Below are 16,709 nucleotides of genomic sequence, written 5' to 3' on the forward strand. Positions count from 1 at the left end.
CGTTGAGGCCATGGCGGCAGCTGCGCCGGTGGCCGCGGGCGAAGATGAGCGGCGGCGGCGGCTAGGGGCTTGTACGTGAGGGGCGACCGTGCACGTGGGGAGCGGTGAAACTGGGGGCGGGGCCGAGCTAGCCACCTGCGGATGGGGGGGTGGAGAGGGGAGATGGAGGAAGGGCGGGGCCACGCCGTCGCGAAAGGGGGCGGGGCCCAGAGCCACCGGCGAAGGGGGCGTGGCCAGGCAATTCAAAGGGTAGGGCCTGTGACAGGTGCGAGGTGGGGGCCCAGTGAGGAAGGGGCGTGGCCATTGGAAGGGCAGGGCCGGATTAGAGCGCACAGAGGATTGAGTGAAACTGGCAACCACGAAGAGATGGGTAGGCAGCACCCGGCGGAGCGAGTGGAAGGGGGCGGGGCAGGGGCAGGGCCAGGTGAGCGGGACGGGCCTAGGTGAAGGCGGCCCCAGGTGAAGGCAACAGTACTAGGTTGCAGGACTTGTTAAGTCGGTAGGTGGCCTGGGGTGTTAAGAGAAAGGAAGAGAGACTGATCCCTGTCCCCCACAGCACTGGAGGGCCCCCAGCCCCAGGAAGGGGCGAATGTTGAGGCCGAGTCAGGTGAACTCAGCCGGCTTCGGGCTGAGCTGGCAGGCGCCCTGGCAGAAATGGAGACCATGAAGGCTGTGGCGGAGGTGAGCGAGAGCACGAAGGCCGAGGCTGTGGCTGCGGTGCAGCGGCAGTGCCAAGAGGAGGTGGCCTCGCTGCAGGCCATCCTGAAAGGTGAGACGGGGGTCTCACCTAGACTCCCCTTCAGCCCCATACTGGGAAGTGCATGACGAGAAAAGGGTCGAGGGGCACAGATAAGCTATGGGGTAGGTTAGCAAGGTTGCCTAAGCACAGGGCACGACTATGGCCCAGAGGAAGGGCTGCCCTTTTAAAATTTGCATAGAGGCACTCCATGTGATAGCAGCAGTTCTGTCAGACAGCTTTTAGCTCCCAGCTTCTATCTGTTGCCTTGCCCCATGTCATTTCTTGTCCCTTACTAATGATTGATCAACCCTGAAGATGAGTGAGAAACTTCTTAGTTCCCCAAACCAGCCTCCTTTTAGTCTGGGCCTCTGGGAAATAGAATCAGGCCTGGCCCAGTCTCTATGAGTCTAATGCTCTGCTCTCCAGCCTTCCCCAGACACTCCCTCCACTCCACGCCATGCACCAGCTTCCCTCCCTCGGCCTCACATTCTCTGTACTTGCTCCTCTAGCCCCAGATGCCCCAGCTGCTCATCCTGTTTTCTACTCACCTTCCTCTAGCAGAAGCCAGAGCCTCTGATACATGTCAGAGCTGCCCCCGCCGCTCTGCCCCTGCTGTAGTGGGGCTCTTGTCAGCTCTCTCCTGGACTATCGTCCCAACCTTCTCACAGATCTCCCTCTATAGTCTGGCCTTGTCACCGGCTTCCAGATAAACTTCCTAAAATTCCCTTCCCACCATTTGATTTCCCTTTTTTTTTTTTTTTGAGACGGAGTTTCGCTCTTGTTACCCAGGCTGGAGTGCAATGGCGCGATCTCGGCTCACCACAACCTCTGCCTCCTGGGTTCAGGCAATTCTCCTGCCTCAGCCTCCTGAGTAGCTGGGATTACAGGTGCGCGCCACCGTGCCCAGCTAATTTTTTGTATTTTAAGTAGAGATGGAGTTTCACCATGTTGACCAGGATGGTCTCGATCTCTTGACCTCATGATCCACCCGCCTCGGCCTCCCAAAGTGCTGGGATTACAGGCATGAGCCACCGCGCCCGGCCTGATTTCCCTTTCTAACAGCCACTCCTGGCTGCAGACTTCTCCGGGGCTGTATTTCCCGCATTTCAGGATCCACGTGCCTGTGCAGTGTAGTCATGTCTTTGTATAACTTACCCTGCTGTTTACTTAATATTTGTTCTTTAAATAGGTCCACATTTTAAAAGCTTACATACATTTATTAAGGGAAACTTATTATCTCTACTGTATAAGGAAAACCAGGTGTGTCCTAAATAATAACAATAACTAGCTTTTTTTTGTTTTGTTTTGTTTTTTGAGTCAGTAAGAGTTTTGCTCTGTCGCTCACACTGGAGTGCAGTGGTGTGATCTCGGCTCACTGCAACCTCTACCTCCTGGGCTCAAGCAGATCCTCCTACCTCAGCCTCCCAAGTAGCTGGGACTGTAGATGCATGCTACCATGCCTGGCTAGTTTTTTGTAGAAACAGGGTCTCACTATGTTGCTCAGACTGGTCTTGAACTCCTGAGCTCAAATGATATGCCTGCCTTGGCCTCCCAAAGTGCTGGGATTACAGGCGTGAACCACTGCATCCAACCAGCTAGCATGTTTTGAGCACTCACTGTGTGCCAGGCACTGAGCTAAATGCTTTATGAGTAACTAATCTTCATAACAAACTCTGTGAGGTAGGAGCTATTATCCATCTCCATTTTACAGAGGAAGCTCTGAGGCTCGGAGAGTTTAAATAACTTGCCCAAGGTCATATAGTTGGAAAACAGCCGAAGATTTGAAACCAAGCAGCCTGCAAGCTGAGCCTTTGCTTCTACTGTTAGTGTACAATAATAAATCAATATCCATAATACAAACAAAAAATGACCACGTTCTACCAAAAATAAAACATGTGCAGGTTACTCAGCTGGGAGGAGCACTTGAGGTCAGGAGTTTGAGACCAGCCTGGGCACCAAAATGAGACCCTTAGCTGGGTATGGTGGCAAGTGCCTGTGGTCCCTGCTACTTGGGAGGCTGAGGCAGGAGGATCACTTGAGCCCAAGAGTTTAAGGCTGTGGTGAAGTATGATTGCGCCACTGCACTCCAGCCTGGGTGACGTGGGTGACAAAGGGAGATCCTGACTCTCTTTTTTTTTTTTTCTGAGACAGAGTCCCGCTCTGTCACCCAGGCTGAAGTGCAATGGCACAATCACAGCTCACTGTAACCTCCACCTCCCGGGTTCAAGCAATTCTCCTGCCTCAACCTCCCAAGTCGCTAGAATTACAGGTGCCCAATACCATGCCTAGTTTATTTTTGTGTTTTTAGTAGAGACGGGGTTTTTCCATGTTGGCCAGGCTGATCTCAAACTCCTGACCTCAGGTGATTCACCTGTCTCTGCCTCCCAAAGTGCTGGGATTACAGGGATGAGCCACCGTGCCCGGCCCTGACTCCCTAAAAAAAAGTCTATGTTCTAGCCAACATCACCTCCATCTCCTGCTGACCTGTAGGATAAGTTCCAAACCTCTTGGTGTGGCATTCAAGACCTTGGGAGCCACCCACTGCCACTCTCCTCCTTTCCAGTGTCTCTCCTTGGGCGCCTTTACTCTTCCAACCCCTCCAACATACGCCACCATGCCCCAGCCACGCCAGCCACTCTTCCTCTGCTCATACTGGTCCTGTTAGCTCATGCATCCTTTCCCTCCTTTGTTGTCTGTTACTGTTGTTATTATTATTACCAGTGTCCTCTCCTGCCTGGCCAGGCAGGCAGAGTGAGGGCTCTTTCCTCTGGGATCCCCAAGCCCAGGAAGGGTCCTTTCCTCTACCTCTCTCCTCCCATACTGCATCCTAACTGTGGCCACAGCTGCCATCTTCATTGGACTCTGAGCTCCCGGTGGCAGGCTTTGTGTTTATTTCTGTATTTCCAGAGCCCAGCTCAGAGTCTGATTCAGCATACATATTTATTATTATGATTAAAGGCCGGGTGTGGTGGTTCATGCCTGTAATCCCAGCACTTTGGGAGGCTGAGACGGGAGGATCGCTTGAGCTCAGGATTTTGAGACCACCCTGGGAAACATGGTGAGACCCCCATCTCTACAAAAAATACGAAAATTAGCCAGGCGTGGTAGTGTGTGTCTGTAGTCCCAGCTACTAGGGACGCTGAGGTGGGAGGATTGCTTGAACCCAGGAGGCTGAGGTTGCGGTGAGTCTTGATTGTGACACTGCACTTCAGCCTGGACAACAGAGTGAGACCCTTTCTCAAGAATTAAATAAATAAATAAATAAGGCTGGGAGCAGTGGCTTACACCTATAATCCCAACACTTTGGTTGGCTAAGGTGGGTGGATCATTTGAGGTCAGGAGTTCGAGACCCGCCTGGCCAATGCAGCGAAACCCTGTCTCTACTAAAAATACAAAAATTAGCCAGGCGTGGTGGTGGGCATCTGTAATCCCAGCTACTCAGGAGGCTAAGGCATGACAATCGCTTGAACTAGGGAGGCAGAGGTTGCAGTGAGCCAAGATTGTGCCACTGCACTCTAGCCTAGCTGACGGAGTAAGACTCTGTTTCAAAATAATAATAATAATAACAACAAAAAATTACTGTTCTTGCTGGGCATGGTGCCTCATGCCTATAATCCCAACACTTTGGGAGGCTGAGGCAGGCAGATTATGAGGTCAGGAGTTCGATACCATCCTGGCCAACATGGTGAAACCCCATCTCTACTAAAAATACAAAAATTAGCCAGGCATGGTGGCACGTGCCTATAGTTCCAGCTACTTGGGAGGCTGAGGCAGGAGAATTGCTTGAACCGGAGAGGTGAAGGTTGAGGTGAGCTGAGATTCCATCACTGCATTCGAGACTCCGTCTCAAAAAAAAAAAAAATTCTTAACCGTTCTTAAATATTGACTGTTCCTAGTATATATTAATAGGAACAGTATCACGTCTTCTGTGTACCAGAGAAAGGGCTGTGTCATCTCATCTATTTTTGTTTATTTTATTTTATTTTTTTTTGGAGACGGAGTTTCGCTCTTGTTACCCAGGCTGGAGTGCAATGGCGCGATCTCGGCTCACCGCAACCTCCACCTCCTGGGTTCAGGCAATTCTCCTGCCTCAGCCTCCTGAGTAGCTGGGATTACAGGCACGCGCCACCATGCCCAGCTAATTTTTTTGTGTATTTTTAGTAGAGACGGGGTTTCACCATGTTGACCAGGATGGTCTTGATCTCTTGACCTCGTGATCCACCCACCTCGGCCTCCCAAAGTGCTAGGATTACAGGCGTGTGGCTATTTTTATTGTTTTGTACAATATTTATCTCAGGTATGTCATCTAATCTGTAGCCACCAGAAGGGTGATAAGTAGTTTCCCCATTTTGTACCTAAGGACACTGATGCACACTGAGAGGCTGAGTGATTGCCCAGGTCAATTTCTGCAAAGCCTGCCGTGGCAACCGCTATGGTGCAGTCTCACAGAAAGAGTCAGTGCATCAAGAGTCCCCTGCTCACCCACAGGCAGGGCCGGCTCACTGACCCTTCCTCTTCCCCGCCCTTCCTACCCTGCCAGACTCCATCAGCAGCTATGAAGCCCAGATCACCGCCCTGAAGCAGGAGCGACAGCAGCAGCAGCAGGACTGTGAGGAGAAGGAGCGGGAGCTGGGCCGCCTGAAGCAGCTGCTGTCCCGGGCCCACCCCCTGGACTCCCTGGAGAAGCAGATGGAAAAGGTTGGGGTGGGGATGGCTTCCCCGCTGCCCTGGGATTTAGAAGGATTTTCAGGATTATGGATGTCCTGTTCCCCGGTCATGGGGTGCAGGGAACCCAGTAGTGACCCTTGGAATAGTACAGAGTTACCGTGTGTTGTTGAGAGATTGGCTCTGTGCTCCGTAGGGTCCTGGCTTGCCCCTTATTAGTGGGTGACCAAGGTTGCTGACCTCCAAACTTAAGTTGCATAGAGGGAAGGGAACTTACACTTAAGGGTAGCAAAAAAAATTCTTAATGTTATTAACTACCCCGGTATATATTACCTCTTGGTAATATATTGCTACCTCTCGGCCGGGTGCAGAGGCTCATTGTAATCCCAGCACTTTGGAAGGCTAAGGCAGGCAGATGACTTGAGGTCAGGAGTTCAAGACCAGCCTGGCCAACATGGTGAAATCTAAAAAATACAAAAATTAGCTGGGCATGGTGGCAGGCGCCTGTAATCCCAGCTAGTCGGGAGACCGAGGCATGAGAATCATTTGAACCCGGGAGGCAGAGGTTGCAGTCAGCTGAGATCTCACTACTGCACTCCAGCCTGGGTGACAGAGTGAGATTCCATCTCAAAGAAAAAAAAAAGAGAGATTTGGATGATTAAAGTGAGCTTTCTTGAGAAGATTTTGAGTAATTCAAGAAGTAGAAAGGGCATGAACTAGAAGTGAGAAGTGACGGAGACAGGGATGATTGGCAGATTTCTGCCTTGAACAACTAGTGGCCAGCAGGGCCATTCTTGATGACTGAGTGCTCGTGGTAGGAAGAACAGCATACTGAGTGGTTTTGTTTGACTGTCTACAGTTAGAGGAGCCTGTGGGACATACTAGTGGAGATGTGTAGAGGCTGCTGGCTGCTCAAGGTCAGCAGGATCTTAAGCTTGAAAAGAAGTGGGAAAATATGAGGTCAGGAGTTCAAGACCATCCTGGCCAACATGGTGAAACCCCGTCTCTATTAAAAATACAAAAATTAGGCAGGGATGGTGGCGCGTGTCTATAGTTCCAGCTACTTGGGAGACTGATGCAGGAGAATTGCTTGAACCTGGGAGGTGGTGGTTGTGGTGAGCTGAGATTCCATCACTGCTTTTGAGACTCCGTCTCAAAAAAAAAAATTGCCCAGGTCAGCTCTGTGGTGGTGATGGGAGTGTGGGAGAACAAATCGATTAGGATGAGATTTGGCTGCATGTGATTGAAAGCCCACATTAACAGTGGATTGGGCTGGGCACGGTGGCTAATGCCTGTAATCCCAGCACTTTGAGAGGCCAAGGCGGGCGGATCATGAGGTCAGGAGTTTGAGACCAGCCTGGCCAATATGGTGAAACCCCATCACTACTGAAAATACAAAAATTAGCCAGGTGTGGTGGCAGGCACCTGTAGTTTTAGCTACTTGGGAGGCTGAGGCAGAAGAATTGCTTGAACCCGGGAGGCGGAGGTTGCAGTGAGCCAAGATCATGCCATTGCACTCCAGCCTGGGTGACAGAGCGAGAGTCTGTCTCAATAACAAAACAAAACAAAAGTGGCTTAAATGGGACAGAAATTTGTCCGGAGGTAGCCATTCCAGGACTGGTATAGCGGCTCAACAAGTTGTTAGGAACCCAGGCTCCTCCTGTATTGCTGTTTTGCCATAGGTGGCACATTGCCTCATGGTCCAAGATGACTGCTTGAGTGCCAGCTGTCATGTCCACATTCCAGCCAGCAAGAAGGAGGAGAAGGAAGAATAAAGAAAGGCACAGCTTCTTCCTTTAAAGAGTTGTCCTGGGCCAGGGGTGGTAGCTCATGCCTGTAATCCCAGCACTTTGGGAGACTGAGGTGGGTGAATCATTCAGGCTGGGGTGGGTGGTCTCAGGAGTTTGAGACCAGCCTGACCAACATGGTGAAACCCAGTCTCTACTAAAAATACAAAAATTAGCCAGGTATGGTGACGGGCATCTGTAATCCCAGCTACTCAGGAGGCTGAGGCAGAATTGCTTGAACCCTGGAGGTGGAGGTTGTAGTGAGCCAAGATCATACCACTGCACTCCAGCATGAGCAGCAGAGCGAGACTCCATCTCAAAAAAAGTAATAAGAGGCCGGGCGCGGTGGCCCACACTTATAATCCCAGCACTTTGGGAGGCTGAGGCGGGCAGATCACAAGGTCAGGAGTTCGAGACCAGCCTGTCCAACATGGTGAAACCCCGTCTCTACTAAAAAAAATACAAAACTTAGCCCAGTGTAGTGGCACATGCCTGTAGTCCCAGCTGCTTGGAAGGCTGAGGCAGGAGAATCACTTGAGCCCGGGAGGCAGAGGTTGCAGTGAGCTGAGATCATGCCATTGCACTCCAGCCTGCGGGACAGAATGAGACTCTGTCTCAAAAAAAAAAAAAAAGTAATAATACAAATAAAATAAAGAGTTGTCCTGGAAGGTGCCTGTGGCTCATCTGTCTCCATCTCAGTAGCTGGAACTCAGCCAGATGCTTGTGTTTAGTTGTAAGGAAGCTGAGAAATGTGGGTGGTATTCTAGGATTTAGGCCTCATGCCCAACTAAAACTGTGAGGTGCACTGGGCATTGGTGTAATCCCAACCCAGATGCTGGGAATTACACTTGTAATCCCAGCACTTTGGGAGGCTAAGGTGGGAGGATCACTTGAGACCAACAGTTCAAAACCAGTCTGGGCAACATAGCAAGATCCTGCCTCCACAAAAAATACAAAAATTAGCCCATCAGTGCATATGTGTGTAATCCCAGCTACTCAGGAGGCTGAAGCTGGAGGATGGCTTGAGTCCTGGAGGTAGAGACTACAGTGAGCCGAGATTGCACCACAGCATGGGCTATGGAGCGAGACCTCATCTCTTTTTTTTTAATTTTTGGTTTTTTGAGATGGAGTCTCACTCTGTCGCCCATCCTGGAGTGCAGTGGCGCAATCTTGGCTCATTGCAACCTCCGCCTTCCAGGTTCAAGCAATTCTCCTGCCTCAGTCACCTGAGTAGCTGAGATTGCAGGTGGGAGCCACCATGCCCGGCTAATTTTTGCATTTTTAGTAGAGATGGGTTTTACCATGTTGGCAAGGCTGGTCTCGAACTCCTGACCTCAGGTGATCCACCCACCTCAGCCTCCCAAAGCGCTGGGATTACAGGTGTGAGCCACCACACCCGGCTGATATCTCATCTCTTAAAAAAAAAAAAAAAAAAAAGGTAAAGTTCTATGACAAAAGAATAAATGGGTATTGGGAAGGAAGGTATGGTGAGTGATGGGCCACAGGAAGAGGTTGTGACCTTCATCCTCGCCCTTATGCCCTGAGGCAAGTCATGGAAGCTTCTAGAATCTCTGTGTTCTCATCTCTGGAATTGGAGTGGACAACGTCTTCTAGGGAGGAGCTGCCATGCTTGGAGAGGAAACTCAGAACAGGCCTGGGGCTCCAGCAATCGGGAGGGGGGAGCTATTGCTGCCAAACCTGCCTCCCTTCAGGCCCACGAGGACTCGGAGAAGCTTCGTGAGATCGTACTGCCCATGGAGCAGGAGATCGAGGAGCTGAAGGCGAAGCTGCTGAGGGCCGAGGAGCTGATTCAGGAGATCCAGGTGAGGGCACGACTGGGGGCACTGGGGAAGGAAGGATGCCAGAGGACCCTGGCCCCCCAGCCTTGTCCCTGCCCTCTTCCCTAGAGACGTCCCCAGCATGCCCCTTCCCTGCACGGCTCCACGGAGTTGCTGCCCCTGTCCCGGGACCCATCACCCCCGCTGGAGCCTCTGGAGGAGCTGAGCGGAGACGGGGGTCCGGCAGCTGAGGCCTTTGCCCACAACTGTGATGACAGCGCCTCCATCTCCTCCTTCTCCCTTGGCGGTGGGGCTGGCAGCAGCGCCTCCCTGCCCCGCAGTCGCCAGGGCCTGAGCCCTGAGCAGGAAGAGACGGCCTCACTGGTGTCCACGGGCACCCTGGTTCCCGAAGGCATCTACCTGCCCCCTCCTGGCTACCAGCTTGTCCCAGACACCCAGTGGGAGCAGCTGCAGATGGAGGTGAGTGGAGTGGGCAGGGGTGCAGGGTGCACCGTCCCTCTCTCCGCTGGATGCTTCCTCCCAACCGCCTGTGTTCAGACCCAGAGCTAGAGCTAGAGCTTCCACAGGGAGAAGAGGCCCATCCTAGTGAAGGCAGGCAGGTGTAAACGTGAACACGGGCCAGGTGCAGTGTCACACCTGCCATGCGAGCCACTTGGAAGCTGGGTGGGAAGATTGTTTTTGGCTAGGAGTTCAAGGCCAGTCTGGGCAACGCAGTGAGACTCTGTCTCTTTACAAAAGTTCTTTTTTTTTTTTTTTAAAGCCAAGTATGCACCTGTAGTCCCAGTAACTCAGGAGACTGAGGCAGGAGGATCGCTTGATCCCAGGAGGTGGAAGCTCCAGTGAGCTGAAATCATGCCACTGTACATCAGCCTGGATCATAGAGTGAGAACCTGTCTCCAAAAAAAAAAAAAAAAAACAAGGGCCGGGCAAGGTGGCTCACGCCTGTAATCCCAGCACATTGGGAGGCTGAGGCAAGTGGATCACGAGGTCAGGAGTTCAAGACCAGCCTGGCCCACACAGTGAAACCCCATCTCTATTTAAAAAAAAGAAAAAAAAGTCGGGTGCGGTGGCTCATGGCTGTAATCCCAGCACTTTGGAAGGCCAGCATGGATCACCCAAGGTCAGAAGTTTGAAACCAGCCTGACCAACATGGAGAAACCCCATCTCTACTAAAAATACAAAAATTAGCTGTCCGTGGTGCACATGCCTGTAATCCCAGCTACTAGGGAGGCTGAGGCAGGAGAATCGCTTGAACCTGGGAGGCAGAGGTTGCAGTGAGCTGAGATCCCGCCATTGTACTCCAGCCTGGGCAACAAGAGTGAAATTCTATCTCAATAATAATAATAATAATAATAATGTGATATACAAAAAAAATTGAGTTGTACATTTCACGTGGGTAAATTGTATAGTAAATAAATTATAACTCAATAAAGCTGCTTTAAAAAAAATGCACATGGATGCATGAGGAAGACCTTGTCAACCAGGGAGATGCCCCGAAAAAGAAACTGAACAGGGTTATAGGGTAGAGATTGGCGGTGAGGAAGACTGACCCAGGCTTAAGCTGGAGCTAAAACCCAGATGGTGGGAGGAGGCACGCCTAAAGACCGGGGCACAAGGAACTGAGTTCGAAATCCCGTCTCTACTAAAAATACAAAATTAGCCAGGCATGGTGGCAGGCGCCTGTAATTCCTGCCACAGGCTCCTGTAATCCTGGGAGGCTGAGGCAGGAGAATCACTTGACCCAGCAGGCAGAGGTTGCAGTGAGCCAAGATCGCACCATTGCACTCCAGCCTGGACGACAAGAGCGAGGCTTCGTCTTAAAAAAAAGTAATAATCAAATAAGAGTTGTCCGGGAAGTTGCCCTTGGCTCATCTAGCTGGAACTTAGCCAGATGATTGTGTTTAGTTGCAAGGAAGTTTAGTTGGGAAAAAAAAAAAAGAAAGCTTACTTGGGCGGGCCTGTGTTGGGATAGGGGCCACAGGAGAAGCTAAGAGGCTGGGACTCTGGTATGGGAGAACATGGTACCTTGGACCAGCGGATGGGTGCAGAGACAGGAAGAAATGGGTAGATGTGGAATCCACTGTTTTGTTTTTTTTTTAAGATAGAGTTCTGCTCTGTCACCCAGGCTGGAGTGCAGCGGCCCAATCTTGGCTCACTATAACCTCCACCTCCTGGGTTCAAGCGATTCTCCTGCCTCAGCCTCCAGAGTAGCTGGGATGACAGGCACCTGCCACCATGCCCGGCTAGTTTTTTTGTATTTTTAGTAGAGACAGGGTTTCACCATATTGGTCAGGCTGGTCTTGAACTCCGGACCTCAGGTGATCCACTCGCCTTGACCCCCAAAGTGCTGGGATTATAGGCATGAGCCATTGCGCCCAGCCTGTTTTTTGTTTTTTTGAGACAGTCTCACTCTGTCATCAAGGCTGGAGTGCAGTGGCATGACCTCAGCTCACTGCAACCTCCGCCTCCCAGGTTTATGCGATTCTCCTGCCTCAGCTTCCTGAATAGCTGAGATTACAGGCGTCCTGCTGCCACACCCAGCTAAGTTTTTGTATTTTTAGTAGAGATGGGGTTTCACCATGTTGGCCAGGCTGGTTTTGAATCCCTGACCTCAAATGATCCGCTCGCTTTGGCCTCAAAGGGCTGGGGTTACAGGCGTGAGCCACTGCGCATAGCCACTTCGAAGGTAGACCCAGCAGGGCCTGCTGATGGGTGGGGGAGTGAAGGGAAGAGAATGGATACCTGGGCCTCTAACTTGAGGGACTGTGTCGATGAGGATGCCTCCCTGCAGAGGCAGGCCACGAGAAGTGCGGTGAGGGGGCCTGAGTTCCTGGGAGATGCAGGCTGAAGGCAGGGTCTGTGGCAGGGCCGACAGCTGCAGAAGGACCTGGAGAGCGTCAGCCGCGAGCGGGACGAGCTGCAAGAGGGCCTGAGACGGAGCAACGAGGACTGTGCCAAGCAGGTGGGTCCCTGCTGCCGCTGCAGCCCCACCCGGGCCTCTGGGCTGCGTGCCACCCCCTGACATCCGCCTGTCCTCACCCTCACCCTCCCTCCAACCCAGATGCAGGTGCTCCTGGCCCAGGTCCAGAACTCAGAGCAGCTGTTGCGGACCCTGCAGGGGACCGTGAGCCAGGCCCAGGAGCGAGTGCAACTGCAGATGGTGAGTACCTGGGGGCCCCAGGGGAGAAGGGCGAAAAGTCCAGCAGGAATCAGTTGCATGTGGTGGAGGGGATCATGTGGGGAGTCAAGACACCTGTCCTGTCCCCAGCTGCTCAGGCCGCACCCTGGAGCCAGTGCCAGGTAGGTTAAGAGGGTTATGGGGCAGCTGGTGCCATGGCCAGAACAGGGCCCCTGCAGCCACACAGAGCTGTTTGATATTGAGCTAATCCCAGACTCCCAGCCTCTACCTCACCATCTGTAAAATTGACATAACAGGGCCTAGTTTGCAGAGTCATGAGGATTAAAAGCAAATCAGGCTGGGCGAGGTGACTCACGCCTGTAATCCCAGCACTTTGGGAGGGCTAGGTGGATGGATCACCTGAGATCAGGAGTTCAAGCCTGGCCAACACAGCAAAAACCCATCTCTACTAAAAATACAAAAATTAGGCCAGACATGGTGGCTCACGTCTGTAATCACAGCGCTTTGGGAGGCCGAGGCAGGTGGATTACTTGAGGTCAGGAGTTTGAGGCCAGCTTGTCCAACATGGAGAAACCTCATCTCTACTAAAATTACAGAATTAGCCAGATGTGGTGGCACATGCCTGTAATCCCAGCTACTCGGGATGCTGAGGCAGGAGAATCACTTGAACCCGGGAGGCGGAGGTTGTGGTGAACCAAGATCGCACCATTGCACTCCAGCCTGGGCAACAAGAGCGAAACGTCATCTCAAAAAATAAATAAGTAAATAAATAAAAATACATAAATTAGCTGGGCATGGTGGCGGGCACCTATAATCTCAGCTACTCAGGAAGCTGAGGCAGGACAGTCACTTGAAACCAGGAGGCAGAGGTTGCAGTGAGCTGAGATCGCACCATTGCACTCCAGCCTGGGTGAAAGAGGGAGACTCCATCTCAAAAAAAAAAAAAATATATATATGTATATATATATATATATGTTTACACACAGACACACACATATCTGTACACATATACACATATTTAAATATATATGTGTGTGTGTGTGTGTGTGTGTGTGTATATATATATATGGACCAAATAAATACCCCCTTGGGCTCTGGCAGCAGCATGTAACCTCCGAGTCAGCAGGGACAGGGGTGTCTAAAGAGCTTGGTAGCAAAAAGTGCTCCTTCCTTGCTCAGGAGCAGAGGGGCCGTGGGCTCTCTCGCTGTCAGTCTGGGAGGAGGATTCAAGATTTGGCCTCCTAGGGACTGGAGACGCCCTGTCCTCATTGTCTTGTACTAACTGTCCGTCCCCAGGCAGAGCTGGTCACCACCCACAAGTGCCTTCACAACGAGGTAAAGCGGTTGAATGAGGAAAACCGAGGACTCCAGGCCGAGCAGCCGCCATCCTCAGCCCCCCAGGGCCTGCAGCAGGAGCAGGGCGAGGAGGAATCACTGCCCAGCTCCGTGTCGGTAAGCTGAGTGTGGGCACTGAGAGCCTGGGCCTGCCATGAGGTCCCCTCCTCCCCAGGCAGAGCTGAGCGTTGGTTAGGACTAGCCAGGCTGCTGTGTTATTTGCTTGTCCAATTCATTTGCCTTCTCTAAGGCTCAGTTTCCTCATCTGAGAAATGGGACCATACGCCCTTTCCAGTGTTGGCAGCAAGAGAAAAGGAGTTAACAGAATGCTTTGCAGGAAGCAAGCAATCATTTGGTTGGTTTGCTATTTTTAAGTGACATGTGAGCCACAAGATCAAATTCATCATAATCTTTGGTTCATAGCAAGCTGCCATCATGGATCTATGCCTGGCCTTTGTCGACTCAATTTCTCAATGATATGGCTTATTAGCTTGACACAGTGGCTCACACCTGTAATCCTAGCACTTTGCAAGGCTGAGGCAGGCAGATCACTTGAGGTCAGGAGTCCGAGACTAGCCTGGGCAACATGGTGAAACCCTGTGTCTACTAAAAATACAACAAAAATTAGTCGGGGCCAGGCACGGTGGCTCACGCCTGTAATCCCAGCACTTTGGGAGGCCGAGGTGGGTGGGGAGGTCAGGAGTTCGAGACCAGCCTGGCTAATATGGCAAAACCCCATCTCTACTAAAAATACAAAAATTAGCCAGGCATAGAGGCGGGCACTTGTAATCCCAGCTGGATTACTGGGAGGCTGGAGCTGGAGAATTGCTTGAACCTGGGAGGCGGAGGTTGCAGTGAGCTGAGATCGTGCCACTGCACTCCAGCCTGGGCAACAGAGTGAGGCTATATCTCAAAAAATAATAATAATAATATGGCTTATTAATAAATTGATTAGTAATAGAAAGATCACCAGATGGCTGGGCATAGTGGCTCACGCCTATAATTGCAGCAGTTTGGGAGGCTGAGGCAGGGGGATCACTTGAGCCAGGAGTTCAAGACCAGCCTAGGCAACAAAGCAAGACCCTATCCCTACAAAAAATAAAAATACAAATACTAGCTGGGCTTGGTGACTTGTGCCCATAGTCTCAGCTACTCAAGAGCCTGAGGCAGGAAGATCACTTGAGCCCAGGAGTTCAAGATCAGCCTGTGCAACATAGTTGAGACCCTGTCTCTACAAAAAATACAAAAATTAGCTGGATATGGTGGCCTCCACCTGTAGTCTCAGCTACTCAAGTGTCTGAGGCGGGAGGATCGCTTGAGCCTGGGAGGTCAAGGCTGCAGTAAGATGTGATCGTGCCACTACACACCAGCCTGGGCCACAGAGTGAGACCCTGTCTCAAAAAAAAAGACAAAAAGCAAAAGATTGCTGGGGCGCCCTCCCCACCCTGAGATCCGTCCACTTCTGGGCACCCCCTCCCCATTCCTTGGCTCTGCTTTGCCTTTGAGCTCTTCTTTGGTGTTGTTTTCATTACATGAACAGAGTGGCGCTTAATTTTAGTTGTTCTTGAGCTTTACAAAAGGGTTTATTTTATTTTTATTTTTTGAGACAGAATCTCACTATGTCACCCAGGCTGGAGTGCAGTGGCCTGATCTTGACTCACTATAACTTCCACCTCCTTAGTTAAAGTGATTCTCCTGCCTCAGCCTCCTGAGTAGCTGGGATTACAGGTGTGGGCCACCACACCTGGCTGATTTTTGTATTTTTAGTAGAGACAGGATTTCACCATATTGGCCAGGCTGGTCTCGGACCTTTGACCTCACTGATTTGCCCACCTTGGCCTCCCAAAGTACTGAGATTACAGGCGTGAGCCACCGCGCCTGACAAGGGGCTTTTGCTGTAGGTAATCTGCTGAACTTTCGTTCAGACTCTTCCTGAGCACCCTCCATGGTGTGGGGTGTGGCCGTGGTGCCTGAGTTTCTTCTGCTGGGTCAGAACTCGCCTATCTGCCCTCCAGATGATGGGCATTTGGGTTCTTCCCTGTTTTAGCTGTTTGCTTCCTTCCTTCCTTCCTTTCCTGTTACTCCCCACAATCCCCGTCTGCCACCTGTCTGTTGGCCCCTGCCCTCCTGCCCTGCGCACACAGGGGCGGGCCCGCGCACGGCCCAGCAGGTGACTCCTCACGTCCCTTCCAGGAGCTGCAGCAGCTGCTGCGCCACACGCAGCAGGAGGCGCGGGCCCGGCTGCAGGCCCAGGAGCATGGGGCCGAGCGCCTACGGATCGAGATTGTGACACTGCGGGAGGCTCTGGAGGAGGAGACAGCGGCCAGGGCCAGCCTGGAGGGGCAGCTGAGGGTGCAGCGGGAGGAGACAGGTGAGGGGAGGGGCTCGAGCTGCGGGCCCAGGACCCCTGACGTCCCTGCAGGGAGCCACAGGGCAAGGGCAGCAGCGGGGAGGGGAGAGAGGCATTGGTACACCTGCTGGCCTTGACCTCTCTTTCTTTTCTTCCCACAGAGGTGCTGGAGGGTGAGTGTGTGCTGGAGGTGATCTTGTGGATCACCCACCCTGGCTGGGGTAGGTGGGGAAAGGGAGAGGGCGTGGCCCTGACGTCTTGCCCTGCCCTGACTTCCCAGCCTCCCTGTGCAGCCTGAGGACGGAGGTGGAGCGGGTGCAGCAGGAACAGAGCAAGGTGAAGGGGAGGAGAGGGACTGGCTGACTGGAAAAGACCCTCCCCTACCCCTTCCACCCTCTGTGTCTCCCTCAGGCCAGGTGGGAGGAAGCCCTGGGGCAATGGCAGGGCTTGGCTAAGCCAGAGGAGGTGGGAATCAGGGGCGGTGTAGAAGGGGTCACTGTGTTGGGACCTCCCATGTTGGGGCCATGCACCCTCCCATCTGGCCCAGGGGGAGCCAGGCCCAGGTCAGTGTCATATCCCCACAGGCCCAGCTCCCAGACCTCTCAGAACAGAGGGCCAAGGTGCTGCGGCTGCAGGCAGAGCTGGAGACCAGCGAGCAAGTGCAGAGGGATTTCGTGCGACTGTCCCAGGCCCTGCAGGTACGGCCTGTCCCAGCCCCACCAATCTGGCTGGCTCCACTCCGGATGAGCTCTCCTTGGTCTTGCAAGGACAGTCTCCTGGTTAGGGGAGTCCTTTCCTCCTCCTGGGGCTGGCATGGTCCTGTCCTGAGCTACTGCTCAAAAAACCCTGAAGCTCTCGTGTGTGCAAGTTAGTCACCTGAAGCCCTCAGTGCGGG

The 16,709-nt window shown here is 52.5% G+C and overlaps 1 protein-coding gene across 1 annotated transcript in view; it reads left to right on the plus strand.

Annotated features, from left to right (window-relative positions):
* The window catches only part of RABEP2 (rabaptin, RAB GTPase binding effector protein 2), a 17,509-nt gene continuing 800 nt past the window's right edge, over nt 1-16,709 (plus strand). Inside the window, exons 1-12 of the mRNA XM_012464602.2 lie at nt 1-71; nt 557-769; nt 5,280-5,437; nt 8,904-9,014; nt 9,099-9,449; nt 11,857-11,952; nt 12,052-12,150; nt 13,426-13,581; nt 15,658-15,835; nt 15,976-15,987; nt 16,095-16,150; nt 16,399-16,512. Of these exons, the coding sequence (XP_012320025.2) occupies nt 11-71; nt 557-769; nt 5,280-5,437; nt 8,904-9,014; nt 9,099-9,449; nt 11,857-11,952; nt 12,052-12,150; nt 13,426-13,581; nt 15,658-15,835; nt 15,976-15,987; nt 16,095-16,150; nt 16,399-16,512 (1,605 nt within the window). The 5' untranslated portion in view covers nt 1-10. The remainder of the gene's footprint in view (nt 72-556; nt 770-5,279; nt 5,438-8,903; nt 9,015-9,098; nt 9,450-11,856; nt 11,953-12,051; nt 12,151-13,425; nt 13,582-15,657; nt 15,836-15,975; nt 15,988-16,094; nt 16,151-16,398; nt 16,513-16,709) is intronic.

Source organism: Aotus nancymaae, unplaced genomic scaffold (genome assembly GCF_030222135.1).
Source record: "Aotus nancymaae isolate 86718 unplaced genomic scaffold, 86718_ANA_hifiasm-v0.15.2.pri h1tg000049l, whole genome shotgun sequence".
NCBI classification, from domain to species: Eukaryota; Metazoa; Chordata; class Mammalia; order Primates; family Aotidae; genus Aotus; species Aotus nancymaae.